The following is a 12366-nucleotide window of genomic DNA, read 5'->3' as shown; positions in this document are numbered from 1 at the left end:
CACTTTTCCAGAACCTACCCCTGGAAAGCCTTTCAGCTTTACCTTCAGATTCTGCAACTTGCCTGAGGAAGAAGGTGCTTCCTTATGCAGCTACACAGATGTATTCATTTACTTATGCCTACTAAGTGTTAGCCGTCAGTGTAGGCTAAAGGTGAACTAAAGTCCCCAGGCTCATGGACTTTAATCTAGTGTGGGAGAGGACCACAGACAACCTTCATGTGCCACGTGGTGAGAGGGGCAATGCAGACAAGTAAGGCAGGCTAATGAGAGAAGAGTGATGCGGTATACAAGCAATTACATTGAGGGTGACCAGGAAAGGCCTCTCTGATAAAGTGACATTTGAGAAGAGACCTGAAGGGGAGAGGAGGGGTGGGGCAGGCAGATCTCTTAGGGAAGAACAGTCATTCCAGGGCAATGGGTCAACCAGCATAAAGGCCCTAAGACTACAGTGTGTAGATTGTGTTCTTGGAATGACAAGGAGGCCATTGTGGCTTGAGCAAGGATTGAGAACAGGAGGAATGAAGGGACAACTGGCAGATAATTGAGTGCTTTGGGACCATGGCAAGGATCTGAATGTTACTTAGAGCTAGACAGACATTGGAGGGGTATGAGTGGAGGAATGATTCATTAAAGGATATGGTTGCTAGAGTAAGTAAAGTAAGGAGGTCTGTTACCAGATATTGCAATGGTCCCAGCCAGACTGATAGTGGCTTGGATGAGGCTTACAGAAGAGGAAAGAACCGATCAGGTTTGAAAGAGTTTACTGATACATCGGATGTGGGGTGTAAATGAAAGGGATCAAGAAGGTCTCCAAGGTTTTTGGCTTAAAACTGGAAGGATAAAGTTGCCATTTAATGAGAAGGGGAAGGTTATAAAAGGAGTATATTTGGGGGAAAGAGGAGGGTAAATATTTTGGTTTTGCAAAGTTTGAGATATTCATTAGATAGTCAAGAGAAGATGATGAATAGGCAGTTGGATATATAAATCCTAATCCAGACTAGAGACTTCAGTTTAGGAATTTTAGGTACAGAGGTTATATTTAAGGTCATGACAGTATGTGTTGATAAAGCAAAGGACTGGGACACTCTCATGAGGAGAGGTCCGTGAAATGAGGAGATATCAGCAAAGAAGAATGAGAAGCCTGTGAGGTAGGAGGTAAATCAAGGGAAGTACCGTCCTAGAGGCCAACACAGAAAATGAAGAAAATTTAAAAAAACAACAACAACAAAAAAACGAGAAATGCTTCTGACGAGACGAGACGAGATAAGGATTGAGAGTAGACCATATGGCAGAATTGAGATCATCTTTGACCTTGGTAGGGCCCGTTTCAGTGGTGTGGTGGGGAGGGAATCCTGTGTGCGGTGGCCCATGAGGAATGGGAAGCAAGAACACTGAGGAAGAAGGACTGCTCTCACAGAACTCTTTTTTGCTATCATCAAGAGCAGGAACACGGGGCTTGGAAGGGGGAATGGGTCCAGGGTGTTTTTTTTATGATGGGTCCAACTGCATCAGTTCATAGACTGTCATAAATGGTGCCGTAAAGAGGACAAACACTCAGGATGCAGAAGAGGGAGGGGACAGCTGCAGGACGATGTTCTTGATAGATGGAAGGACCTGGATTCAGGGCACGACAGGAATGTCTGGCCTTAGATAGGACGACAGATGTTCTCCATAGTAAGCTGAGGGAAGTCTACGGGCAAGTGGTAGATTTGGCGGTGGCAGTGTGTGTCTGTTCTCTATTATTTCCCAGTAATATAGGAAAGAAAGTGAAAGCAAGGAGGTTTTGAAGGTTTGAGGAGAGAGGAAGGGGTCTGAAAGAGTGGACTGGGAAAGTGGCACAGCGGAATTTTAGGGAAATTAAATTGCAAAATAACTCTAAGGGCCTGCCCCTGGTGTACACTCATGTAACTTGAGTGAGATTTGGTTGTGTTTTTCTCTAGCCATGTACAGCTATGTAGGTGCAGGGATGAATTGGGTAGAAAGTTGGGTTTACCCAGTGCTGGGGTTTGTTGGTTGACTCTAACTGAGGGAGAAAAGGGTCACTGAAGGTATATGCAAAGCAGTGAAAATAATAATGAAAGGATAGGGCTAGACTTCTGCTTATAGATGAATATGCCGTTATTCTGGTCCATTCTGAATAGGGAATTGTAAAAAAAAGACACCTTTGAAAAGGTCTTTAGGGCATGTTGAGCTCAGCGGATACTTGACAAGGAAGGTCTTGGGTAGCATCATCATGGGCATCTACGGGGCAGGTGATCATTCTCCTTTGATTAACTGACTTGAATTCTCATGCCTATTCAGCTCATTTCTGTTATAAGAATATTGAGTATCAACCCTCTGCTACGTACACCACATTATCTCGAATTCTAAGGACAGCTTGGCAAGACCTGAGGTTCTCCTTAGCCTTGATCTGCATATGAGGAAACAGACCAGTTCTACCTGATAGAGCATGTGAGGAGTGGAGTGAGGGTTCAAATCCACAGCCACACCACTCAGATCTCACTCTGTCTCTTTGCTGCTGGTGCTTCCTTCATGATTTTCCTATCCCTTAACCAAGGCACTCTTGTTCCAGTTTATTCCCCCCGCCCCCTTTACCATCCTCGCTGTAGCTCCTTGTTTGAATGACAACCTGGCTATGCCTTCAAAACCCCACCTCTCTCATTATTGCTCAACACAGACCCCACTAAGTCCCACCTTAGGAGGACAGGAGGGAACATCAGTTTTCTTGTCTTCTAATGACGTTCTCTAATCACTACCTGCTACTGCTTTTACTCATTTAAAATCCAGAAGACTTTCAACTTCATCACTGCTGTGGTCCCTGATTCCCAGACCCACTCATACCTTCCTGGGTGACATTAGTACCTAGTGTATACGTGTGTGCACATATTCAATATATGGTATGTAAAGTATTATCTGAATAATATACTTATAGGTATATAAAATAATATACTTATTTATATATAAGATATATATTCATCATAATAATTTAATGTATATAATAATTATATATATGTTCTTTCTGCAATAATATCTTCCAATATAAGTCTGATGCCAAGTTTCTCTGTCCCCAAATGTCTTTTAGAGCTATTTTTTTGTTTTTTATTTTCTATTTTATTTGTTTGTTTGTTTTAGAGGTAGAATTCAGTGATTCATCAGGTACATATGACACCCAGTGCTCATTACATCAATTGTTTCTATTTTAAATCCAAGATCCCATCAAAGTTTACTTAGGGCACTTATAATTTTATCTTTTTAGTCTTCCTTAGCTCAGAAAAATCCCCTCTTGGAATTACCTTGTTTGATCATTTACTCTCTCTCTGGAGTCAAGTTCCTGGGTGATAAGGATGGCTTTGTGTGCCCTACCGTGTCCACGCCTTCCTCAAACACGCAGCACAGGGCTTTGAATGTGGAGGCAATAGAGTAGTGATCCAAGTTGTTGACTTGAAACTCCAAAAGGCCTGTGTTCAAATCATGGTTCCTTCACTTTCTATCTGGGTGACTTTGCAGTCATTAAACGTTGTCGGCTTAGCGTCCTCATCTCTAATATGGAGCGCTAAGAGGTACTGCCTCACAAGTTTGCTGTGAGGGTTAAATAGCTGAACAGCATAGTGTCCAGGCCAAAGGAAGCACTTAGCCAATGGAAGCTTCTAGCACTCTCATTCTAGTGAGTATAAACTACACATCCACAGACATCGCTGGAACCCCAGGCGGTATTTCAGGGACATAATGCTTTTACAGCAGATGTGTGTCTGTCTTTGGGGGAAGGGGAAAAAGAATATACTAGAGAGGAGGCAGATTGGGTTGTTAAAATGGGAAGCAGGTAAGTCAGTGGAAAACAATTTGACCAAGAAGTGAAAAACCTTGGATTTTAGTTCACTAACGCAATGTGTAGCTTGGGGCCAGTCACTTAATCTTTCTGGGCACTTGTGTAGAACCCTGTGACTAGACTAAATTCTAAGCTGCACCAGTATGTTACAGGTCTTGACCTCAAGATGCAAGACTCACATCTCCTTTTGGAGACAAGGGGCAGAAATCAAATAGATTATGGAAAACCAAATAAAGATGAAGAGAGCCACCATCCATGGAGCCTCTCCTCAATGCCACATGTCCTTCCCATTTTGCTTAATCTCTATGACAATGTGGTGAGACAATTATGAGTGAATCCTCTTCCAGATGTGGAAAAAAGCCTCAACAGGTCTTGTACTATGAGCAAGGTCCCTCAACTACCAAGTGGCAGAATCAGGATCCAAATCTAAGACCCACAGACTCTAAAACCTCTTAACTACCAGGTCATACTATATAAAAGAGATGGGGAAGGTTGTGAGTGCCCAAGGCATGGGAGCTTGACTTAGGATTTTGGAAGAACAGCTTCCCATAGGCTGTCATTACTTCCTTGTATACCACATTTCCATTTTACTTTGTGCCCTCAATTTCAAAAATTCACAAAGAATTTTTTTGGCGGAAAAAATTCCCAAAGTAGTAAGTAAGCAACAAGTGGTCTAAGTGAGATATTTCGTGTCAAAGAAAGTTAGAGGCAAACTGAGAAATCAAGTCCAAAACACGCATTTTGGGGCACCTGGGTAGCTCAGTCAGTTCAATGTCTGCCTTCAGCTCAGCTCATGATCTCCAGGTCCTGGGATCAAGCACCGCATGGGGGGGGGGGTCCCTGCTCAGCAGGGAGTCCCTGCTCTCTGTCTCTTCCCCTTTGCACCTCCCTAATCTCCTTCTCTCAAATAAATAAATAGAATCTTCTAAACCCTCCCCAAATCCCACATATTTCTATATGAATCTCTCTTCCAGATATTATTTTGTTCTGAATGTCATGGATTCTGAGAAATTACATAGCACAACTGGGAAGCCAATAAGAGTTTAAGATTACACTGGTAGAACTTAAACACAGATCTTAGATGTGGTTTATTGCTTGTAATCAGTATGACCATTTAATTTATCATCCGAAGTGAGGTATTTCTTAAATTAAAAAAATTTTTTTAAAAGATTTGTTTATTTATTTGAAAGAGAGAGAGCGCATCCAACATGCAAGTTGGGCAAGGGGCAGAGGGAGAGAATCTTCAAGCACATTCCCAGCTGAGCACAGAGCCAAAAAGCCCATGGGATCATGACTTGAGCTGAAATCAAGAGGCACCCAGGTACCCCTAAAGTGGGCTAGTTTTAAGAGAGGGTGCTATTAACATGACACCAAGAAAATAGGTATGAAACTGGGTTGTCTGAACACCTACCATAATCCTTGAGTTTACTTTTAAACAACGCATCAGTCTTAAGAGGCAGTATTCAGTGAAGAGTATGTTGCTCTAGTCCAAACAAACACAATGGCAGTGCTTTAGAAATGGAACTGGGAGTAAACTGTGGAGAAGGCTCGCTCTTTAGGAGGTCGCTTATTACCTTTCGTTAGCATTAAAACCTTGATGCTGGTGTTTTCCCTGTTGTCTTCCTTCTCTTAAACCAGGGATATGTTCCTTTGGTGCCGAATGACTGGGCAAAAGTTCCTTATAATAGAAATCTTCCAGGTCTAATAATTTTCCCTGACTGTAAATAAACACATAAACGCATCATAGTTTCAGTCTACTTTCCTACTCAGTCTTACAGGATAGTGGTTTTCTTCTTTTATCTTGTATAATTTAGGAATAACACATCCACGCCAACAGAAACAAGAGGAGTCTTGGAATGCATACAACAGTATAAACCATAAGTTAAAGAGAAAAAACGAAACCCTCATCTCTCACCTTTACGAGAATATTAGCTGCTAGAGCAGGTTTTCCTGGCTTCATCTCATTCACCTTGGCACAAAACTAGAAGCTGCTAGACAGCCAGTGACTGCAAAGTTCTTGTTTGGCCAGTCTAGGGCAGGTTCACAACTGACCCTTGGGCCAGTCTGAGAAAAGCTAACCTTTAGGTGCCAACACACAGCATCTTCCAATTTTCTCAGCCATCCGTTAAGTACACTGATGATAGTGTTTCATGATCTCACCTTACTTCCTTCGTGGGTTACTTTCTGTCCTCTCCTTATGGTTGGCCTATAGTGGGCTAATTTTTGTGCTAAATTTTAATTCCTGCACACGATATACACACAGGTGTGTGTGACCATCTTAATTCTTGGATTCATCCATACTAGTTCTGGTTCCTGTTGTGCTCAGTCCCTGTAGTCTGATGGGACTTCATACGAAGTAAACAGGTAGACGTCTGGAAGACGACCACATGTTACAGTGTTTCTGGGGCAAAGTGCTTTTCCAGTGACAGATACCGATTTACAAATGAACTTTCAGAATGCCACTGATGCATAAGTCAAGTGCTCAGTGTCCACTGGTGCTTAATAGAAGAACCCTCGATTGTTCTTAGCACTCTCTGGAAGTCAGTTAATTGCCATAGGGCTTCAACATTAAAATGCAAGAGTACTGGTGGGCTGGAACGTTGCAGGAAAAGGGGACTAGTGTGAGTCTAAGCTGCCAGAGACAACACGAACCTTATTTCCTGACAGATCCATAAACAGTACAAGGAATGAGATTTAACATGTGTTAAAGAACAAAAACCAAAGGAGTTTGGGGAAAGAAAGTTCAGGGACACAAGCATGTTCAAACTGTCCGATCAAAACCATGTCAATGGACAAAGAAAAGCAAATTCCCAATTGGGACAATACAATTCATTTATAAACTATTTGAGCTCTTAAGGTATGCCTTGTGCTGTGCTAGCTCAATATATTTCTAATAGGTAAGGTGATCTTCTAAATTACACATAAAGCATATGTTTATAAAATAAGTAAGTATATTGAGAGGTTGCTACTTCCTAAATCTATACACATAAGAAAGACGATTTTTTTAAAAGGTGATTTTCAATTGTAATTTGAACATATGGAATTATATTTTGGTTTGATGACACTGAAATCTAGAAATAATAATTTACCTATCTTTCCTTGGTCTTCGTTTTTCTTCTTGGATTGACTTCTAAAGGGAACAGAAAAAAATTAAAAATCAATATAATAATAAAACTAAAATAATGTAATCAATAGAAAATAATTGATATATTTATTATAATCCTAACATATAAATATATTTGTTCCTATAAAGCCAACTTAGAAAGAAGCAAGTGGATACAATGTTTTAAAAATCGAATGAAATACAATTCAGTCAAAATTTGCCAATTATGAATTTGTGATTATATTTACCAGGCCTGGACTGTAATTAATCTTTGCATTCCATGCCAAAAAAAGAGTTTACTGCATAGTGGCCAGTATACACAAGATTACCTAAGGTCCATCTACCTACCAATGAGAAAACATGTATCAGAATTCCTGGAAAACCCGTCTATGACACATACAGCTGTGAGTTAGGCAGGTTGATTCCTGTTTCTATGTCATTGTTGTCCACTGGCAAAGCAGACGAGTGGACAGTGAAGGCAGGTGTAACAGTTCACAAAAGAATGGAAGTGTGACTTCACTAACCCATAGAAGCCCATTTATGGCATAAAACTAAGAGCACAGATGATATATGTGTTCATTTGCAAAATTTTCTCCCAGTTGAGAACTTCGTGTATCAAGGCACAAATTTTAATATGTAAGCCTGGACTTAATTAGATACATTTTAATCAAGATCTCAGTCTGAACTCTAAGGAAAGGTACTTCATTTTACCTTACACACAAAGCAATATCACCTTTTGAATTGTAACACCAGTAATGTGTTTCACATTATCTGTGCCAGTGCAAGGTATCTGGACTCCCCTATTTACACGTTGCAAGGGCCTGCCTGACTTTTAGACTGAGACAGCAAATAGCACTCACCTTGAACAAGCTAAAGATACTGCAATATGAAAATATTAAGTAGCACCATAAAAATACAAGACAACAAAAATGGCAAATACCAACTGTTTGTAAATATTGAGGGTTGTCCCTAGTATTTTTAGGCACACTAAATAATTTATTTTTCTTATGATTTATCATTGGTAATACACTAAAACATCAGATGAGTCAAACAGTTCATAGTTTCATCTCTTCTTGGTTGGTATTTTAGTGGGTGGAGGAGGTAGAAGGGAATGCTTAAATGTATCGAGTCTAGGAGTGGACTATTTAAGAAGTAACCATGTCAGGGCAGGAGACCAATTACATCCCTGTCCTCCTTCCCATTTCCTATTAAAGTCTTGATCCAATGCTCTGGGCCAGGAGGTGCTCACAAATAATTATACTGCCACTGCCATAGGTACAATGGCCCCCAAGTGAATGATCCTTGCACTCCAGGGGGTGTTTTTTAGGGTTGTTGTTGTCCTAATATGACAAAGGTCCTTTCTCCTTGATCCATTATCTGAAAATATGTCCCTTGTTCTTGGTAACCATTTTCTATAACCCAAAGTTATGCTTAACTTTGGTTATGCAATAGTACGGCATTCTCTTGAGTGATGGAGATCCCCTTTACACCACCACGAATCAAATAACCTTCTGGCCCTGAATTCTGAACCTGGAGATGACCCCTTTTTATTCAGGATCTGCATTTCCCTCTGGGAGGTGGTGTATATAATTTGGTTCTCAGTTACAGGAATTCTTAGTAGAGGGAATACCATTCAGGCTTATGCTTATATTTCACTCTTGGCTGTACTAGAATATTCTAGTGAATTATCACTCGATACTATATTTTTTCTAAAAATTATTTAAGGTGGTTTATCATGGAAGCAATTACACAAGCAAGGTAATAAAGTGGAAATTGTAAATAAGGAATAAAGAGGCCAAAAGTATTAGGATGGAGCCTTATGTTTGTCCCTCAGTGTCCTGGCAGCTGGGGCCAAAAGGGACACACGAAACCGCACTCTTCATCATAAAGACAGAAGCGAATTGTCCCTCAAGGGAGATACTAACTTTATCACCTGGAGTTACATTAGTGGCATTTATTTAAAACAAACAATGTTTTCAACAATAATTCTGAAATGACAAATCACTAACTTGAAATTTGAAATGAAAAGAAAGAAGCAAATGTCCAGTGGCAGTTTCTTGCAGAGCTAGAGTAAAGAAGGGAGTGCGAGAAGGAGATAAAGATGGCGCAAGGAGAGATGTTCTGGGGAGGCTATTTCTTGAGGAGGTCTTTGGAAGAGGGAGGCCTTTGCTTATAGGAACCTCAAGAATCTGTCCTCAGTCAGCTACACTACAAACCCTCCTCAGAATTTTAAAATTCATATCCGTCACATTATGGTGGACACAATCTTACATTCCTTTTGGAAATACATGAACACTTTATTTACTTAGATGGCTTCACAAGGGTGAAGAAGGAGCTAAAAGGTAGAAGAAAAAAAAACACATCCCAACAGCTAAACTACCTATTCCTCTTCCCTACTTACTAGTTTAGGGAAGGTATTAGAGAATAATAAAACCGGAAGGACCTTTAGTTGCTCAGTTTTGGAGGAAACTGTGGGCCATCACTTCTGCTGATGGCTGCACAGCTGAGTACCAGAAACAACAGGGTGTGTGTGCTCATCTCACTCTGATTTTGGACACAAAAATAGCAATGTTTCAGGGACGCCTGCATGGCTCAGTCAGTTAAGCATTAACTCTTAATTTTGGCTCAGGTCATGATCTCTAGAGTCCAGAGATCAAGCCCCGTGTGGGGCTCCCTGCTCCATGGAGTCTGCTTCTCTCTCTTTCCCCCATTCCCTCTGCCCTTCCCCCTGCTCATACTCATGCCTTTCTCTCTACAATAAACAAATCCTCAACAAAGTAGCAATGTTTCCTAGATGTAAGATATTAAGAGCCTCATATCACAGAAGAGAGCTGGTATTGGTTTCGGGTAGTCAGAATGACCATGGAAAGAAGGGACCTCCAAGGAGAAACAAGAACTATAGGAAAAGGTGAAGCAATGGGGCACAGAGCTCTTTGTGTGGGGAGGGGCAGGGGCTTGAATCCCGTGGCTCAGTAGAGGGGCTGTAACTGCTAGTGAGTCCCTGCCTTCACAGAGCACGTAGTCTGGAGTGGAGAGGCAGACAGGAGGAGAGAACACGTATATTTCTTCATCTCTGAAGAAAATAAATCAGGGCCAGGAGAATACAGAGAGATGGGATGCTACCTCGTAAATCTAAATAAATACAACCATTTTTCCCTCAGTGGCGTTGGGTTATGAAGAAAAGGTTTACAGTGTGTAGTATAATTTAGAAAGAGTATCATGAAAACCATTTAAAATTACAGGAAGTGTTTTTGTTTTTGTTTTTCAAAACACAGATCTTTTATTATGTGTGAATCATGAATTCATGTTCCTCCTTCAATTCAAATGCTTTACCGGAAGCTTCTATAATGCATAATCTTCACTTATCGCATACCTCATTCCCTAGAGCCACATTCCTTGTGTCTGTGGGTGTCTCTGTGTGGTTTGGTTGTTTCTTATATGAGGAGGTGGTTAGGCATGGCAGGAGGCCAAAGCATCTGTGGCAATGGCTGCCTCCCCCTCTGTGTTCCCCTTGCCCGGTGGTTACCACTCCACCTACTGGAGACCACTTCCATGCAATTACAGCCAACCTAAAATTCCAGAAAGTGTTTTCCCGGTTAAAGCATGTGGGTCCCACATCTAGAGCTATAGATTCCACTCTGCGTCATGCCCCAAATTTGGGTAAGGACCAGATAAAGATGACCATGTCGTATGTTGTTGCTTATACTAATATCCTGGGTTTCTGTGCTTTATTTTTCATGGAAGCCACAGATTTCAAGACTTAGGGTTATAAAAAGAATTCAAGTCCTTCATAGTTGAAGAGGTATTAAGCCCGCTACATTGATTTAAAAAAAGAGTAATAGGAAGGCAAAGTCAACTTCTGGAGGGCAGGGACTCAACTGTGAGGGTCAGGGTCTGCTGCATGATTCCCGGTGAACAGGCCGTTGTCGGTAACAGGCACTGCACCTTATTTCAATCTCTTATCAGCTCTCATGTCGAGAGTGGCATCCGTTGTTGAAGCCCTCACAGTCAATGGTCATTTTGACCACAGTTAATAAAGGTCACTGAGCACCATTTTCCACTTCCATTCAGGTTTAAGAGGGAACGTCTGGTAATTTCTAATCTTGTTCTCTGCTCTTCTTTCCGTTTCACCACATAAACACATGGCAGGCTATGAGCTTCCTTTTGGGATGGGCAGTGTAGAAAAAAGTCTGTTTTCAAGATTTTCATAACGTAAGAGTCAAATGGAGCTACCTGGAACTTCTGCTCCCTTGATTTACTTCTGATTGTGTTTTGCTCACACTGCTCTGCGCTTGTCTGTACCACAAACATTTATTGCACGCTGACTATGTGTCAAGCTAAACACAACAGGCAAACTCCTTGACCTCATGGAAACCACCTCGGTCACTCTTTGGTGGGATACAGTGTGGTGACATGGATGTGTGGACTGCTTCGGGAGGACAAAGGAAGAGCTCCTTTGGGATCTGGGAGTGTCAGGAAGGCTTCCTGAAGAAAAAGACATCGAGGCTGGGGTATTTTGTCCCCATAAGGTGAGAACAGAAAAAGGAAGTGGTTCTGGGCTGAGAACAGAGCATGTCCAGGGACAACTGCCTACTGAAAATGTGAAAATCGGGTACAGGTTAACGAGAGGGAATGGCTGGAGAGGAGAGAAAAAAGGGGTGAATGAATGTCAGGAGCTGAGGCCAGGAAGGTAGGCAGGGCCCTGGTGTTGACCAGCCCTTCTATCACTGGACACTAGGAAGTCATTACGAGGTTTTCCATCAGAGGGTGGTGCGACCAGATGTTAATTTTAGAAACCCAACTGTACAGTGTGAAAGATGCATTAATGAGAAGGGGAGCAAAACAAGAGAACTGAGAGGGAAGACAGATGCAGAAATATCAACTGGGAATGCTGGGCACATGGTGTGGAGAGAAACAGAAATTCAGGAGATATTTGAGAGATAGGTTTTTGGATATGAGATGAGAAAGGGGGATGGGTTAGGATTTTATTCTGATTGCTGTTTTGTAAAAAGAGCTGGTCGTTCATTCACAGGGACCATGTGTCACACATTTCTATTTATATGAAATGTTCAGAACATAGATTATAGATTAGTGGTTGCCTAGGGCTGGAGGGAGGGGTTGGAGAATGACTGTTAATGGGTATGGAGTTTCTTTTTGGGGTGATGAAAATATTCTAAAGCTGATTATGGTGATGGCTATACAACTCTGAATATAATGAAAACCATTTTATTATATATTTTAGGTGGGCGAATTGTATGGTATATGACATATCTCAGTAAAGCTGTGTGAGTGCATATCCATGTACAGTATATAAGACAAACATAGCCAGTTTGAGATCTGAGTGTAGAGCTTGAAAGAGATCTGGCCAGAGGTGAAGATTTGGGAATCAGTAGTAACTGAGGTCATGAGATTGTCCAAAGGTAATGAGAGGAGAAGA

General features: G+C 41.4%; 1 protein-coding gene across 1 annotated transcript in view; it reads right to left on the bottom strand.

The window, feature by feature from the left end:
- The window catches only part of MYO3A (myosin IIIA), a 218340-nt gene that overhangs the window by 711 nt on the left and 205263 nt on the right, over nt 1-12366 (bottom strand). The window contains exons 31-32 of the mRNA XM_044227979.1: nt 6916-6956; nt 5401-5544 (exon numbers count right to left, since the gene is read on the bottom strand). Of these exons, the coding sequence (XP_044083914.1) occupies nt 5401-5544; nt 6916-6956 (185 nt within the window). The remainder of the gene's footprint in view (nt 1-5400; nt 5545-6915; nt 6957-12366) is intronic.

Source organism: Neovison vison, chromosome 12 (assembly GCF_020171115.1).
Source record: "Neovison vison isolate M4711 chromosome 12, ASM_NN_V1, whole genome shotgun sequence".
Classification (NCBI taxonomy): Eukaryota; Metazoa; Chordata; class Mammalia; order Carnivora; family Mustelidae; genus Neogale; species Neogale vison.
The sequence above is the reverse complement of the archived record's forward strand: the minus strand, read 5'-3'. Positions and strand labels throughout refer to the sequence as shown.